The following is an 18,241-nucleotide window of genomic DNA, read 5'->3' as shown; positions in this document are numbered from 1 at the left end:
GTCCTTTACAAACAGAAAGAACATGTCCACATATTGCACCTTTTTCAACTAAACAAAAGCGTGGGAGACAGCCATTCCCTGGTTCATTCCCCATGGCAATTCTTTGACCAATCAGAGTCGGCCTGCCTGGTTTGAATTCAAACAAAAGCTTGACGGTTATCCATTCCCTGGTACATTCTCCATGGCAACACCTCTACTAATCAGAGTTCACTCGCCGACCAATCAGCACCCTCTTCTCATGCAGTATAAATTGAGATTTAGTGTTGTTGTGAATCTGTCCTGATGAGTGCAAGATGAAAAGCTTCAACAACATGTCTCTTTATTCAGCAATACTCAAGTTCTGTACTACCAAGCGACTAAATGCACATTGAGATGAGCTGTTGGGCTTTGTTACGTTGATGATGCCCTAGAACAGTGGCTATTCCTCTGAGGTCACAATCCTTAGGCCAGGATCAGGAACAGTTGCTGGTTATTGCAGTGCAAACGGAGCAGGCTCTAGCTATCAGTCTGCCAATGAAAAGCACTGGGATAGCCTAAGTCAGGGGGCGCTTAAAGCCGCCATATTTTGCTTTGCAGCCATTGGTTAGTGAGCAGGATCAGAAGTCCTGGCGGAGTGTAATTTCTGGTGCCCTTGCGCTGGATGCCAACTCACTCAGGACCAAGATCAAATTTCGCGGTACATTTCAACACCTTGTAAGAAACATTCAAATTTTGGCCCAGTGGGAGCTGGGCAATGAACGGAACGCAACTGAGGGAAAGGGTAAAGTTGACCCTATTGGACACTGTTGAGGAATTGAAGAGGACGAGGAGGGATAACGTCCGGCTGAATGTCGTTCCTGATTTCCGGCAAGAGTTTCCTGTTGCTTCAGCTGGATATTTCCTTGCGTTCCTGCATCTGCTGACCCAAAGCACCAAATAAACCACAACCTCAATGGCAATGAACATGGAGCGTGATGAAGGACAGGCTGCCGATTTGTCCTGAGCTGTTTTGCCCCGTTGGCGAGGATGAATTTAACTACATCCGTCTTCAGTTCATCAGCAACACCAGACCGTTCCTCTGGGGAGGGGGCTGGATTTCACCCCCACCCCACTGGCGGGATCTTAATTTCCCGCCGAAATCCATGGCTTTTTGAATGGCTTGCCCCATTTTATTGCCCCACCCCTGCAGTGAGGGGGCTGTAAAATTCCGCCCTGTGCCTGTGCTATGGACAATGAAAGTAAGGACAACGTTTCTCAGTGAATTAAAGTTAGATAACATACTCGGGGGGGGCCGGTAAAATTCTTCAGGTGGCCTCCCCAGCGGCTGTATGCTCGCCACCACCCCCCCCCCAACAGTCCGTCAGAAATTGTGAGGTGGGGAGGGGTGCAGGGTGGGGTGGGCCTGGGGTGGACGGCCTGCTCTACCTCTAATTGAAGCCCTTGGTCACTTAAAGGCCACTCCCCACCCGACCAGAGGCCAGTGGGAGGAGGTCAGGAACGGTGGGAGGGAAGCCCGGCAGGTTTACCCAGCTTGGGCCTAGGATGGCAAAGGTTGGTGGGAGTGGGGGGAGCGCACCCATCCCTGGCCCACTTTCCTAACTGGGCCCCACCCCACCAGGGCCTACAGTCCTCCTCCCTCCCCCCACCCCCTCCCAACCCTGGGTGTCCCCCTACAATGGCCTTTGTGACCTGACTCCCCATTACCCCCCTCCTTGCCAGGGTCACCCCTCCTGTCCCCCTCCGCAAGACCTCCTGAATCTACCTTGGCCCCAGACTTCCAGCATTCAGGGCCATATTTGAGAGTGGTGGGGTTTCCTGCCCTGTGCCCGTGGGGGATCGCACCCCCCCTTCCCTCCGGTGGCCGCTGCAGAGCTGTTTAATGCTCCAAGGAGTGTCAATTGGCTGGAGGTGGGGGCCCCTTCCACAACATCTGGGAGGAAGTCGCACCTCTGCGAGCTGGACATCCCGATGGCCTAGCAGCTCCCAGCTCCCTGCAGCGTCCCAGAGAGTGGCGACCACTCTGCAGGCTGTGGGCGGGACTGGGACAGAAGACCCCAGGGGTAGTGGTGGGGGAACAGGTGAGGGCGATGGTGTGATGGGGTGCAGAGGCCTAGCAGGATGGGGACATCCAGGGTGGGGAAATGGAGGTGTCCCTAATTGTAAAAAGGGGCCTGTGAAGGAGGCATCCCCCACCCCTCCCCAACCCCCAACCCCACCATTTCCAGCCTGGGGCACAAGCAGGTAGCCCTCCGCACCGCGCCCCCCCCCCCCACACACATGCCTTATGCCTGACCTTCTCCTGCCTGCCGAAAAATTGCGACCAGGCCAAGAAGTCGCCCTTAAGAGGGGCGAGGGCAGGCCCTGGGTCTCGCCTGTCGCTCGTAAAATCGGTGTAAGGTCAGCGGTGGGTTTTTGCTGGTGGCAAACTTACCTGCCTGCCAACCTGCCAACCTGCCAACCTGCCGCGGGGGAGCTGTAAATCTGCCCTTAGATTCTGGGGACCGCCTGTAGTCCCAGCAGTGGCCACCGCTCCCTGTGGCGCTGCTGGTCCATCGCATGGCCAGCTCACAGAGGTATGACTTCCTCCCAGATGTTGTGGAAGGCTCACCTCCAGCCAATTAACACTCCTTGGAGCGTTAAACGGCTAATGGAAGCGGAGGGTGCGATTCTCCCACCGACACAGGGAGGGAATCCCCGCCATTCCATTCTGGTGGGGCTTCCTCCTGAGTGAGGGGCAGAAGCCCCATCTCCAGCCAATTAACTTCCAGGGGGTATTAAGCAGCTGTGGGGCTGCTATGGCAGGGTGGGAAACCCCTCCTTCTGAGTAACCCTGCCCCTAATCTGTAAGCATGGTGAGGGACCAATGAAATTATAAGAAGCAAAACACAATTCAAATGAATTACAAAGGATGATGTAGAATATACAGCCCACACTGACGTTTATACAATACATGAGCCTCCTCCCACTTGTTCTTATCCAACTCCATCAGCATAACCCTCCCAATGCCTTCTCTCTCACACTAACATCAGTGCAGATAATCTGCAGCACAGTTGCTGTTGCATTAAACTATCTCCAGGCAGGGTGAAGAGAGGCAACTGTTAGTGACTAAAGGAGTGGACAGACACAGCAGAAGGCTGAACCACTTCGAACTCACCTTTCGAGGGTTTAATAATCATCGGTCATTCCAAGAGTCGAGTGACCCTGCTAACAGTCAGATCAGCAAAGTGGTGAATCATAGTTTGACGCCAAGCAATAATTGCACCAATTCAATTTGAGAATCACCTTACTGCCGGCCATCAGCAGCTTCCATTTCAACACTACCGCACCGATTTCTGGCTGCAACATTTGGATGAGCACAAATCCCCAGCTGATTGGTGGACTGCTGGCAATATGTAATATTGTACCAGAGAAGGATGCAGTTAAATAATGCAACATTGTTGTCCCGCCAATCTCGGGCACAACTACGATTTGATGATAAGCCATCTTTGCAACCTCCTTGTTAGAAACATAACAGGTCATGCCTATCCTTCCTCACTTCAAAATTTCACCTGGTCAGAAATATCCATTCTCTGGTTTTATAAATGTGAGGAAAAAAATTAGCCACTTTATTATCATATTCTACTTGCTGCATTTTAAGTGGAGATGGTGGCTACTGGTAATGTCGCTGAGTTAGTAATGCAGATGGGCTAGGCTAAAGATCTGGGGACATGGGTTCAAATCCCACTGGTGGAATTTAAGTTCAAGTAACCAATCTAGAATAGACAGCTGGCCTCAGTAATGGTGATTATGGACGGAATTTTGTACACCCGCTCACCACGATCTTCCGGTCCCTCTGCAAGTCAATGGACCTCCGGCCGGGGCACCACATCGCCCACAGAGGGCTCTGCCCACGACGAGGGCTGGAAAATCCCGGCCTTTGGGACTGTTAATGATTGTTGGAAAGACTCATCTTGTTCACTAAGGAAGTCGGTCATCCTTAACCGGTCTGGCCTACTTGTGACTTCAGACCCACAACAATGAGGCTGATTCTTAAATGCCTCTGAAGTGGCCCAGGCAAGCCACACGGTGCAGGGGCAAGTGGGGATGGGCAGGAAACACTGGCCTTTCCCAAATCCCATGAAAGAATAAGACGAAAAAAAATGATTAAACCCTCGAAAGGTGAGTTCGAAGTGATTCAGCCTTCTGCTGTGTCTGTCCACTCAGTGGGAACGTAGTTGATTTCTCTGCAAGAACTGGGCTTTTTTTTTGGTTGGTGTCATATCCTTCTGGGTTCATGATCCTTGATGAGTATACTGTTGTTGACCATGAATAATCCCCCCTCTGGATTTGCGATTGCAGTGCCCACCGCTTACACTGTTGAGTATATGGGGTGTGCTTGGGAGGGGTAGATCCTCTGTAAAGTTGGGGGAGGGATGCCCTGTTACAGTCTTTGGAGTGGTTCACCTTTCTTTGGTCCTCACCCAGCTCTGACCTGCGGCTCCAAGCAGTTGTTTGTGTGTGACAGTGATTGTACCCCGGCGAGCCATCTCAACAAGCAGGCCAATGTGTCTCCCCATCAGTGAGATAAGGTTTGGCTATCCTTGCACATGAAGACTTATTCACCGGAGTGGGTGCAAGAGCTCCACATGTATTCGAAGGCTACAAAGGGGATTAATTAAAACGCTGTAGAGCGCTAAGAGTATGGTCCAGCACTTAAGGTACTATGGTCATCCACTCAGCATCATCTCCAGTCATCTCAACTTTGTCTTGTCACTGGACTCAATGTGCCTGGACAGCAGACTGCGGAGTGCAACTCTCACTGTAAATTATTTTGGGCGCAAGTCATGACATCACCCAAAATTCACCTTTGTACAGATTTCAAGTCCTTTGGCGATGAGGGCTTGATAATCTTTTAAATGTAAACCAAATGAGGGCTTGATAAAGGAGCAAGTAAGGATACACTGGAAACTGTAGCTGTAACCCTGCACACAGGCAGCTCAAGCCATAGGTCACTCTTCAGTAGAGTGAGGCGGCGGTGGACTTCGGTAGCTCCTTGAGTGACCACGCTGTCCTGTTCGGGATCTCACTGCTCACGTCCCTGGCATTGGGAGAAGAGGTGCCCTAAACATTGTCTGCCTCACCTACGCTGTTTACCATGACTGTTAGGGACCTCATTACAGCGGATGTACAACAAGTGTGGGAAAGACAAAGGTGACATCACTTACAATTGGCACATGGACTGTGCAAACACTGAGGGACTATGCTGGGTCAGACAGACCTGAGAGACAAACAGCCCTGATTGGAGGAGAACTTGTCAGATACGACTTCCACATGATAGTATTAAGCGAGGCTCGTCTAGCTGATGAAGAGCAATTTACACAAATTGGTGCTATACTTTCTTCTGGACGGTCACAGCTGTGAATTGTGCTGTGAAGCAGGTGGAGAGTTTGCTGTCAAGTCCAACTTGGTCCCCAAACTTGCCAGTCTCCCAAAAAGCATAAGTGACCAATTCAGGACATTGCGACTTTCCCCCACAGGGAAAACTCATGTCAGTGCCTACGCACCTACAAGGACAAACCCTGAAGAGGGTGGAACCTACATTTTTACAAAGAGCTGGAATCTTTGGCTGCTGCAGTGCCTAGATCAGACAAGCTCATTATTCTAGGGGGTTTCAACACCAGAGTTGCACTGACCATCAGGCTGCAGAGGGAGTTATAGGGAGAATAGAGTTGGTAACAGTTGCAGCAAAGACCTTCCTTCTGCTGAAGACTTGTGCAGTGCGTGACCTCCTCATTACCAACATTGTATCCCGTCTGCCCAAACCGAAACAAGGCATCCTGGACACATCTTCGCTCTAAGTGCTGGCATCTAATTGACTGCATTATTGCCAGAAGGAAAGATAGGCACAGTGTCAGAGTGACCAAAACAGATTGTTGGACTAACCACAGACCCATTGCCTCAAAGCCACAACATCCATTTTCAACCCCAGGGGAAAATAGTCAATAAGGGTTTTAAAATCTCAAGACTCAATGCGGACACAATGTGGCAAAGCTGCTTAAAAGGTCCAAGCTCGTTGTTCTTAAATTTATCTCTCACAGCTTGGAGGATGACCAGATAGCCTTTCGAGACCTGGTGCACTCCACCATCTTAGAACATCTGGGAATCAGCACCCATAAGCACCAGGACCAGTTTGATAAAAACGATAAGGAGATTCAAACTCTGTTGGTTGAGAAACGTCAGAGTCTACTCCGTACGGTCTACCTAAACAACCTCCCACCTGCCTTAAAGAAAGCCACTTTTAAGAACATTCAATCACGGCTTAACGAGATGCAAGACCATTGGCCAAACAAAAAGGCAGAGGAAATACAATTGTATGCAGACTGTAAAGATACTTCCCTGACGACAATCTATGCCTGTAGGCCTTCGGATTTTCTCCTCTCCTTGACGCTGAAGGTACCGTGGTGATTACAGACCAGACCAAAATCCTGGAGAGATGGGCAGAACATTTTAACATTGCCCTGAATCGACCCTCACAAATCAATGATGAGGCAATTGCCTACTTTGCCCCGATGTCACTTGCTGACATCCCCACAAAGCTGAAATCATGACAGCAATCAGTCTCCTATCAAGCAGCAGTACACCGGGGTCAGATACAATCCCATATGAAATATACAAGCGAGGGGCACAAGACGCTTGGCCAGACTCACCAAACTATTTCAGATAATGTGAAACCAGGAATCCATTCCTCAGGAGTTCGATGACGCATCACTTGTCCATCTTTACAAACAAAAAGGGACATTGCCGAGCTTGTGACAACAATCAGGAACCTCTCTTCTGTACATTGCTGGGAAAATACTTACAAGACTTTTGCTCAGCTGTTTGACACCACACCTCGAGCAGGACCCCCGACCAGAGAGTCAATGTGGCTTCAGGAAAGGTCGTGGTGCAGTTGCCATGGCGTTTGCTGCATGTCAGCTCCAGGAGAAATGCCAAGAGCAGAAATGCATTTTGTTCTCAACATTTGTTGTACTGATTTTATAAAAGCCTTCGACATGGTTTGTCGTGAAGGCCTGTGGAAGATCATGGCAAAATCTGGCTGTCCAGAAAAATGCATCGCTATGGTAAGGCAGTTGCACAATGGCATAAAAGCAAAATACTGCAGATGCTGGAAATCTGAAACAAAAACAAAAAAAGTGCTGGAAAAGCTCAGCAGGTCTGACAGCATCTGTGGAGACAAAGACAGAGTTAACGTTTCGAGTCCGTATGACTCGAAGAAGAGTCATAGACTGGAGACATTAACCCTGCTATTGGCATGTTTGCTTGTGTCCTCGACAGTGGAGTGTTCTCTGATGCCTCCCCAGTTACAAATCGAGTGAAGTAGGACTGTGTGCTGGCTCCTGCGCTGTACATCATGTTGTCCTCCGCCAAGCTTGCTCAAACATTCTGTGCTAGCGGAAGTGTATCCACATTAGATATCGCACAAATGGTGCAATCTTCAATTGAGAGGACTTCAGGCTAAGGGCAAAGTGCACAAAGCTGTGCTTGGTGACTTTCTTTTGTCTGACGATTGTGCTGTAATTGCTTGTTCAGAACAAGAAATACAACAAAGATGCTTCTCACTTGATGTGATAACTTTGGTCTCACCATCAACGACAAAAAGATTGAAGACATGTACCAACTTGCTCTACAAAAACAGTACATGAAGTCATCTATGACGTCAATGGTCAAAGATTTGAAGCAGTCTACAAATTTACCTATCCTGGCAGCACCCTCTTTGGAGTAGTTCACATTGAGGATGACGTCAACACTAGAATAGCTAAGGCCAGTGTTGCTTTTGGCAAGTTACAAAAACACTGGGAGTGGAGAGGAATTAGTCTCTCAACAAAAGTGAAGGCTTACAGAGCAGTTGTCCTTCCCACTCTGTTGTACGCTATGAGATATCACAGACAGTTTACTCCAGGCACTCAAACAAGCACCAGCACTTTCACAGGGTCTGCTTGTGGAGACTACTCATTAGCTGACAAGACAAGACAAGGTTCGTAATACTGAGATCCTCTCTCTGATAGACGGTGCATAGTACCCACACTCTGCTAAAGAGAGCTCAGATGCGATGGGCAGGACATGTTACCAGAATTGCCAAAAAGGCTGTTCTACATGCAGCTAAGTGAAGGGAATTGCTTCTATGGAGGGCAGTAAAAATGCTTCAAGGATACCCCGAAGGTATCACTGAAGAATTTCAACATCGCTGCTGTGACATGAAGAACCTTGCACAGCTCTCTCTATCTGACACAGTCTCATCAGTAAGGACACCACCTCCTGTGAACTGAATAGAGTCACACTGGCCAAGAGGAAACATGAACTTCGCAAGCCCAGAGTCACGAGCACCATGTCTGCACCAATAATAATAATGTGTGTGTACAACATGCCAGAGTTCCTTTTGTGCTCAAATTAGACTTCAAACACATCACACGTGAAACTTAACCCATTGAATTCTGGTTGTGTGGACCACCTACAAGATGCGCTGCAGCAAGGCTCCTTTGACACCATCTTCCAAACCCACAACCTCGAACACCTTGAAGGACAAGGGCAGCAGACACACATGGGAACACCGCCAACTGCAAGCTCCCCTCCAAGTCACTCACCATCCTGACTTGGAAATATATCACCGTTCCTTCACTGTCGCTGGGTCAAAATCCTGGAACTCCCTCCCTATCAGCACTGGGGGTGTACCTACACCACATGGACTGCAGCGGCTCAGGAAGGCTGCTCACCCCCATCATCCTCAGGGGCAATTAGGGATGGGCAGCAAGTGCTGGCCTGGCCTACAAAGCCCACACCTCATAAAAGAATAAATAAAAAAAGCTGATGCCATGGTCACCTTCGACTATGAAGGATGAACACATCAACATCACATCAGACTGTTCCCATTTATACCGGGCAGCCACCCATGCTAGCTAAATCATGCTGACTGTTTTTCGTTACCATAGACATCAATTATGAATTATCACAAACTGTATAAAGTTATTGTTGGTTATTTGGGGCACTTTTGGGCATTTTGAAACCTTTATTTGGGGTTCTCTTCTCTCCACCCCTTCCCATGCCTACTGTCATTTATCATGCAGAACTCTTTCAATGTATTTGAATTGCTACCTTATTAACAATATGCAACGTAGTGGCAGCGGTTTAGGAACTTCGAAATTGACCAGGGCAGGTCAGTTTCATTGTTATTGTTTAAGGGGGTTTCACTGAGTAAATTAAGACTGCATCGCCTGCGTGGGCATAAGCACCATGTGGTTCAGAGGTACACAGGCACGAGGGAAGCAGCAGCAGTACAAACCTTTTCTGCTTTTCTGCTTTTATAGAATGTAATTAGGATCCTCCAGCATGCATAGTGGGTAAATCATGATTGGGCCCCTAGTATATATGGTGGCAATGATATCTGATAAATCAGGTTTTGTTATAATGGCTAAGACGAAAGCAAAATACTGCGGATGCTGGAAATCTGAAATAAAGACAGAAAACGCTGGAAAAACTCAGCAAGCCTGACAGCATCAGCGGAGAGAGAAACAGAGTTAATGTTTCGAGTCCGTATGACTCTTCTTCAGAGCTCTGTCATTAGTATAATGATAGAGGAAAATATCGCCCACCGGTGTGAATCCACTGTTACCCCGCTCCCATGGTTCTCTTTTGCTGTTTTCCTGCTCTTATTAGCTTTGCTGCCATTGGAAGGAAAGAAAACGCATTCTGTACAATCGCTGAAGGGCTACACACAGCCCATTAAAAAGGTAATAAAAACAGGAATACCTGGAAAAACTCAGCCAGTCTGGCAGCATCGGCGGAGAAGAAAAGAGTTGACGTTTCGAGTCCTCATGACCCTTCAACAGATCTGTTGAAGGGTCATGAGGACTCGAAACGTCAACTCTTTTCTTCTCCGCCGATGCTGCCAGACCTGCTGAGTTTTTCCAGGTAATTCTGTTTTTGTTTTGATTTCCAGCATCCACAGTTTTTTGTTTTTACCATTAAAAAGATTTGTCACTTTATGTCAGAAAGAGCAGCTACCCAGGGCTATCAATGGGTTTTCTTGGAGATGCTTTTTGTCGAACTCATGGCTGTAGGAGCAAGATTGTCAGGCACTGAGGGCTGGGGGGTAGGACAACCCTTAAGAAGGTGGCATGGGCTAAATGGCAGATATGGCACCTTCACCACAGCTACAGCAATGTGTATTTATGAAGCACCATCAATGCAATAAAGATTTATCAAGCAAAATTTGAAACTGAGCCACATAGAGAGATATTAGGACAGGTGACCTAAAGTTTGGTCAAAGAGTTCGGTTTTAAGGAGCATCTTAGAGGAGGAAAGAGAGGTAGAGAGGCGGAGAGGTTTAGGGAAGGAATTCCAGAGCTTAGGTGATTGATGGCACGGACGTCAATTGGGAGGGATTTAAAATTGGGAATGCTCAAGAGGCCAGAATTGGGCTGTAAGGCAGGAGAATATCACATAGATAGAGATGGGGCAGGCTCTGGATGGATTTGAAAACAAGGATGCCAATTTGAAAATTGAGTTATTGCTCAACTGGGAATCAATATAAGGCACAGGAGTGAAAGGTGAACGGGGTTTCTTGTGAGTTAAAACATGGGCAGTAGATGTTTTTAATGACCCCAAGTTTCTGGAGGGTATAGTGTTGGGGACCAGCCAGGAGTGCATTGGGATTGTCAATTCTAGAGGTAACAAAGGCCTGGATAGGGTTTCAGCAGACAGGAGTGGAATCAGCAATCTTATGGAGGTAAAAATAAGTGGTCTAGTGATGGTGCATTTGGTAAGAAACTCATCTCGGGGTCAATTATAACACCAAGGTTGCTAATAGTCTGGTTAAACCTCAGCCAGGTAATTCTTTGACTGTGACTGGATAGATAAGAATGGAACCAGGTGAGTGCAGTTCCACCCAGCTGAGCGATGGTGGAGAAGCATTGGAGCTGAATCTCATGGCCACCGTGTCAAAGGCTGCAGACTGCTTGAGAAAGACCTGGAGGGATAGTTTATCTTTGCCTCAGTCACAGATTTGGTAAGAGCTGTTTCAGTACAATGGAGGGGGTGGGAAGCTGGTCAGACGGATTTAAAAATGAAGACCTGAGACCTGTGCTGGGCACAGATTTGGGATTTGTCAACAACATATTCAAACTCAAGGATTTTGGAGTGGAAATGGAGGATGGAGGTGGGTGGTAGTCTGCAAGGACGGAGGGGCCAAAGGTATTTTTGAGGAAGCAGATTTGAAAGAGCAGGGAACGGTACCTTAGGAGAGAGAAGCGACAATATTGGCTAACATAAGGGCCAGGAAGGGAAGTTGAGTGATTTACAGTTTCGCAGGTATAGGGGCTAGAGAGAGCAAATGAACATCAATGAGATGAGCTTGGAGAGGGCACGAGTGCCGATAGGAGAGAAACTGGAGAAGGATGTGAAATCAGGCTGAGGGAAAGAGGAACCTTAGAGGGTGTTTGTCCTGGTGAGATAGGTTAAGGGAGGGAAGCAGCAGAGGCAACTGATCGGATGGTCCAGGAGTTCCTCACGCTTATTGTCGGAGCTGAGGGTAGAGGAAGCAGCCAAGGGTATTTTAAGAGGGGAGGTATTCCTGGGGAAGAGAAGTCAGTCTTGTCTTTGCCTTTCTGGCTGATCTTTGAATAGTGGTTAGTTTTAGCTGTGGCTAATGCTTTTTGTGATCCAGCCAGATCTGGTGATGGATCATTAAACTAGTTTCTTCCAAAATATTTTTTTTACATTCATTCGTGGGATGTGGGCATCGCTGGCTGGGCTAGCATTTATTGCCCATCCCTAATTGCCCTTGAGAAGGTGGTGGTGAGCTGCCTTTGTGAACTGCTGCAGTTCATGTGTTGTAGATACACCCACAGTGCTGTTAGGGAGGGAGTTCCAGGATTTTGATCCAGTGACAGTGAAGGAGCGGCCGATATATTTCCAAGTCAGGATGGTGAGCAGCTTGGAGGGGAACTTCCAGGTGATGGTGTTCCCATGTGTCTGCTGCCCTTGTCCTTCTAGATGGTAGTTGTGGGTTTGGAAGGTGCAGTTGAAGGAGTCTTGGTGAGTTCCTATGTTCAGATCAGTGTCCCTTTGACTTTAGGGAGTGAAGATTGGGGGATATACCAGGGTAGCAGCTAAGGTGAGAGGGCATCATGGTTTATTGGGATCAAGGGCATCAAATGTGATGGAGAGGGTATGATTTAGCTTGGCCAAGAACTGGCACAGATTGCTGGAAGAGGTTCAGTAAGCTCACAAGGGTAACTAAGCTAAGTCTATATTATACATCCTCTAACACTTAAGACAGACAGCCTCCTTACATAGCATTATCTTTCTCTGTCATCGTCAGCAATCAGAAGAACTCAACTTGCGCAAAGGCAACCTTGAGCACTTCCTTTACTTGAAACCACTCTGAAACCACTCTGGCCACTTCCTGACTCACAAGATACAGCAAAAGGCATCTCATTTAAAGGGACAGGGCACCTCTGCATATCATCGCCACGGCTGACGTACTCATGGTGGAGAGGCAACAGCATTGAAAATTCATGGGGAGCAGATGCTGCACTTTGAGGGAAAACAGACAGAAGAACCCATCAGAGAGGGAAAGTTGGCAGTGTGAGGTTGGGGAAAATTTATCATCCTAGGCCTTGGCTTTATGTGCTTTCTCAAGTTACTGGGGAAAGATGCAACTATTTCCTTTAAGTGCATTGGCTAAAGCAGTTTTGGGGAATTCTGCATTTCTCTGAGATGCTCAGCTCCTCCTTTAGGGACACCTGTAACAAGTTTCCATTCTTGACCCTTTTTTCCTCCTTTCATGCTCTTTCACCAGTTTAAGTAACAATGAACTCTCAGAAACCAAAACTATTGGTTAACAGCTGTGTTGTGTTTCACAGGTTTACTTGTTCCATTTAGAGTTGCCAACTGTGATTAAGTATATTCCTGGAGGTTCCAGCACGTGACTTGCCCCCACGCTCCAGCCATTAGTCGGCCAACACATCCACCTTTGTGACTTCACTGCCTTCCAACGCCAATTGGAAAGCAAAAAGACTCATTACCCAACTGGATGATGCTTGACTGTCAGCCAAACAGCCTTTCCCCCCATTTTCAATATTTCTATATCTGGTAAAGAGAAACGTTCAAAGAAAATGATAAAAAATAAATTGTTTTTAATGTCCCGATTATTTTTCTCCAGGGTTGTACACAGCAGTGATCTTCAATTTCTGGAGACTCCAGGTCAACCCTAGTTCCATGAACCACACCTTTTCTGCCTTTTCTGTTTTTCCCTCTTAACATGCCCTCTGCTTTTTACAGAACCGCCTCAAGAGCTCCTTCCGTTTTCCTTTAAACCACCATTCTTTCCAGAAACCTTTCAACAATCTCTAAGGACAGGATTTTACAGTCCCTCCCACTGGCGGGATTTTCCATTCTCACCGAAACCAATGGACTTTTGAACAGCTCACTGCATTTTACAGCTCCATCCTGCCACAACAGGGCTGTAAACATCCACCCTTTAAATGGACATAATAATAGCAGATGTAATTTAATGCAGAAAAGGTTAAAGTTTTATATATCGAAAATTCACGTACACACCATGAATGGTGTTTAAATGACTGATGAAAAGAGTGAAAGAGACCTTTGTACATACTTACTGTTGAAGATCCTATCAGATAACGCCAGCAGGATGTCAAACCACATAACCAAACCAGTAGACAATAATGCAGAGGAGATAATGATTGAGCTTCATTGTGATTTGGTCAGACCACACCTTGAATATTGTCCCCAGTTGTCAAGGAAGCCATGCAAGTGTTGGAGGATGTGCAGAGGAGAGATGCTAAGCTGATTACCTGGCATTAGGAGCCTGAGCTAGGAATAAACTTTAGAGAAATTTGGGGTTTTTTTTTGTATAGCAGACATCTGAGAAATGATCTTATATGCAAAAGGTTCACCTGAAATACTATGTGAAAATATAAACTGTGAATTTAGACCCTGGGATATGTGTTCGAAGCAGTCAAAGGTCAACTATTTTCTTCTCCTCCGATGCTGCCAGACCTGCTGAGTTTTTCCAGGTAATTCTGTTTTTGTTTTGGATTTCCAGCATCTGCAGTTTTTTGTTTGTAGCTTTAGGATTGATATTTGGAAATTCTACTTCACAAAAACAGTGATCGATACGTGGAATAAATTTCCAGATAAGGTGCTAGAGACAAAATCCCTGGAATAACTTAAGAAGCAGTTTTGATGTTGTAATGATTGGGTGAACTCAAATGGACCAAATGGCCTTTCTCATCCATAAACATATTGCGATCCTGTGACGTTAACATTTTGGGTATATGTGATGCTTTGGAAAGATCAACTTGTCGTTTCACTCTATACTTTAACCAGTTACCTACCTGGTGTTCTTATTTGTAATATCTTTGTACTTGTGCCATTGATAAATTATAAATGAAAGCTGCAGGGGGTGGAGGTCAAATTTGATTCATGCTTCTGATTGTTGGCTTGGAGCCAAACTGCATCTCAAGTTTTCATTAACTGTTTGTTACAACGTTACTCAATCCCTGAAAGATGTGTAACTGGTTAACTTTTGTTTAAAATTGCTTTCATTCCTCCTCAGTTTCTAACCAATAGGGGGACAGATACACACCTCCATCTGGCCGCCAATCTGTTGGCAATATGGAAGTCGATAAAGCCAGCGAACATTGAGGACCTTTTTTAAAAGTTATCTTGTAAAATTAAAAACTTTACAGTTACCATTTTTTTCAGAGAGTCGATCTGACTTGAAAGTTGGTGGCCAAATGAGATACAGATATGAGTTTTCCCCTTTGCTTTCTCTGTTCTTATTTGCAAGAATTTAGTTATGCCTATCAGAATACTTACGTTCAGAATTTGCACTGTTATATTTTCCTTCAGTCTGCAACAGGTTAAGCAAAATACCTTTCAGATTATGAAGTGGATATAAAAGAGAAATGCTGAGAATTACAAGCAGCAGCTGACAGGAAATGGTGCTCTTTTTTTGGATGATTGCACCAGTTCCGTTATAAAGCAGAATTTGTGATAAAGATGAAAGCAGAGCAAGAAACGACAGGCTTCGACATACAGCACAGATGTTTCATCTACTCAGCCTGTGTCTTCACAGCCCTGTTGTCGGTTTATGTGGCAGCAGTTGCTTTGCACCATGTCCTTGCGCTGAAAGCAGAGATCTCATCTATGAGAGAGGAGCTAGAGGCATACAAATTCCAACTAGATCAGTTGGAATCCTTGGCAAAAGGAGCAAACTGGAGCAGCTCAGGAAATCAGGTTAGTGAGTTTCTTGAGGAAAAGCTCCACAGCCAGGAGAAATTCGGAGATGGAGAAGTGAAATTTAGGGGGAGCAGATCACTTCCTGAACCAGTTCAACAATCCTTTGTGCAACTGATTGCAACAAATGACCAAAGGCCAGTTGCAAGAGCAAGTAATTGTCAGAAATGTGTGCCAGGAAGGTATCAACAAACCTGCCGGGTTGAACGGAGACCCGTTTCAAGTCAGAACCAAGCGGAGGAGACAACTGTCCCGTGGATTCTTAGCTTGAGAAAAGGAACTGCTCTTGACAAAACAGATAATAAGATCTCTGTGAGAGAAACTGGTTACTTTCTGGTTTACAGTCAAGTGTGGTATAAGGATAATACTTTTACAATGGGGCATTTTATCAAAAGAATAAAGGCCAGCATTGTTGGCAGTGAGCCGCAAACCACAATCCTATTTCGGTGCATCCAAAACATGCCTGCCTGCTGTCCAAATAATTCCTGCTACACCGCTGGCATTGCAAAGCTTGAGGTGGGCGATGAGCTTGAACTTGTAATCCCACGAAGTCAAGCACACGTTGCGTTAAATGGAGATGGGACGTTCTTTGGAGCGATGAAACTGCCATAAATGTTGCACAAAGCATTAGAGGCCAAGTGCTTTGAAATTTAACGGAAAGCTGCTATCATTATCTATTCTGATGAAAGAAAAAAGCCGTAAACTTTTTTCTGTTTTGGAGAATCAAACCAATTTCGCCTTCTCCTGTGTAAACAGGAAAATGAAAGGAACAATTGAGAATGGAATCGTTCGGCTATTCTGAATGGTGTAGTTGATTTTGCACTGGCTAAAGCAAACTGAGAGTGGAACTGAATGGGGCCATCTTGCACTGCATGCCTTCCTGCTTTACTTTTGGAGGAAGTCGAGGAAACATGATGTATGGAAGGCAGCCCCAAATATTGCCAAATCCGCAAGAAACCAAGACACATGGCAACACCCTGTAACTCTTTGGTTTGCGGAAGCTACAATCAGGAGAATATCCTACCAAAGGAAGCTCTGCACACATCCTGCCTGAAACAAAGCCTGGCTTACACACAGGGTGAGCCAATTAAATGATGAAGGAAGATACCCACTGAGATCCAACACAGCCAAGTGAGGAGAGAGCTACCAGTGGCAAGCAGCAACATAAGCCCAAAGAGGATTATATAACAGACAGCAAAGCCACAATAACAGCATAATGAATTACTGGAGCACAACATCAAGCCCAAACCTCCCACTGAAGCTGATGGAGTTGAAGGTGGTGGGACCACAGAGAGTAGATAGTGCTGGATGTTAACAGGATCCGAGCCAGTTGGTGGAGCCAAAACCAAGACACAGAGCTTTTCTTTATTGAGAGAGTTTATTGACTTGTTCAGTCTCACTGCTGTCTTCCCACTCAACCCAGTGACCCAGCCATCCCCTATTTCTATGTGCTCAAAACAGTTAATACCCATCACTTGTTTCTCTTAACCAAAACAATGTAATTGACATTAACAAACCTCAACAATGTAATTGACAAGACATCAACATTGGAGGATGGGAAGTGGTCAGCATTAAGGACATAAAACCAAAGCTCAGTGAAAAAGAACAATCCACAAGTCCAAGCTGTAAACCAAATGCATTAAATCAACAGGGTCTCAAAAGGAAGATATTAGCTCCTCCTCTGAAGCCGAAGAGGAATTAAAAGAGAATATCCCACAAAAGACAGCCCAGCTCTGAAGGTTAAGGCATCAATTCTGGGAAATCGGGAGCAGAAAGAGTATAGATTCCACAGAACCCAGGCCAAATGACCTCAAGTCTCAGTCTTCACCCATTCTTAGCAGAAAAGAGCTAGAGATGTACAAATTCAACCAGATCAATTGGAATCCTTGGCAAAAGGAGCCGAGGGGCAAGCAGCAAACTGAAGCAGCTCAGGAAATCAGGTTAGTGAGTTTCTTGAGGAAAAGCTCCACAGCCAGGAGAAATTCGGAGATGGAGAAGGGAAATTTAGAGGGAGCAGATCACTTCCTGAACCAATTTGACAGCCCTTTGTGCAACTGATTGCAACAAATGACCAAAGGCCGGTTGCAAGAGCAAGTAATTGTCAGAAATGTGTGCCAGGAAGGCATCAACAAACCTGTCAAGTTGAATGGAGACCCGTTTCAAGTCAGAACCAAGCGGAGGAGACAACTGTCCCGTGGATTCTTAGCTTGAGAAAAGGAACTGCTCTTGACATAACAGATAATAAGATCTCTGTGAGAGAAACTGGTTACTTTTCTGGTTTACAGTCAAATGTGGTATAAGGATAATACTTTTACAATGGGGCATTTTATCAGAAGAATAAAGACCAGCATTGTTGGCAGTGAGCCACAGACTGTAACTCTATTTCTGTGTGAGATCATCACAACCATTGGCTTCATTTTGAGCTCCAGAGTCTTAAAACTCTTCCTGCAGATTGTGATTGTGATTGGGACTACTGACAGCATTTGATGTCTCAAGTTGTACTGATATTGAAACAGGTTTAATTAATGAGCTGTGTGGTATTTCACTGGGTCGCACACTGAGACACCCTTAGATCTGCCTGAAAATTGCTGGTTGTCCAATGCAAGAAACCTTTGAAACTGGGGCCAGGATATTTTGGATGCCGGTGTTTCCCTTCACAGCCAGCCGAAAAGTCAGCGGCAAAACTCTTCCCAACCCATTCTTGCTGCCCCGTAGCCATTTCATGCTTCAAAGAAGCATTAATTGGCTGGAGGCAGGACTTCCACCCCTCACTGAGGAGGAAGCCCCACCTCTGAGAGTTCTCCAGCTGCAGAAACTGCAGTGGCCAGGATTGGGACTACAGGCAGCCCTCAGGGCTGAAGTCCCAGGAGTCCAGGATCAGGTAAATTTTGGGGGTCCCAAGGTGAGAGGGTAGGTGAGGACTGGGTGGGGAAGCGGGGGTGTTGGGAATTGGGATGTTGGTAGA

At 46.3% G+C, this 18,241-nt stretch overlaps 1 protein-coding gene across 1 annotated transcript; it reads left to right on the top strand.

Moving 5' to 3' along the window:
* Positions 1-13,591: 13,591 nt before the first annotated feature.
* On the top strand, positions 13,592-15,888 carry LOC121271598 (tumor necrosis factor ligand superfamily member 13B-like). The gene is made up of 3 exons (XM_041177633.1): positions 13,592-13,738; positions 14,081-14,176; positions 15,010-15,888. The coding sequence occupies exons 1-3, from the start codon at positions 13,592-13,594 to the stop codon at positions 15,886-15,888; spliced, it is 1,122 nt and encodes a 373-aa protein (XP_041033567.1).
* The last annotated feature ends 2,353 nt before the right edge of the window (positions 15,889-18,241 follow it).

This window comes from Carcharodon carcharias, chromosome 31 (genome assembly GCF_017639515.1).
Source record: "Carcharodon carcharias isolate sCarCar2 chromosome 31, sCarCar2.pri, whole genome shotgun sequence".
Taxonomy (NCBI): Eukaryota; Metazoa; Chordata; class Chondrichthyes; order Lamniformes; family Lamnidae; genus Carcharodon; species Carcharodon carcharias.
The sequence above is the reverse complement of the archived record's forward strand: the minus strand, read 5'-3'. Positions and strand labels throughout refer to the sequence as shown.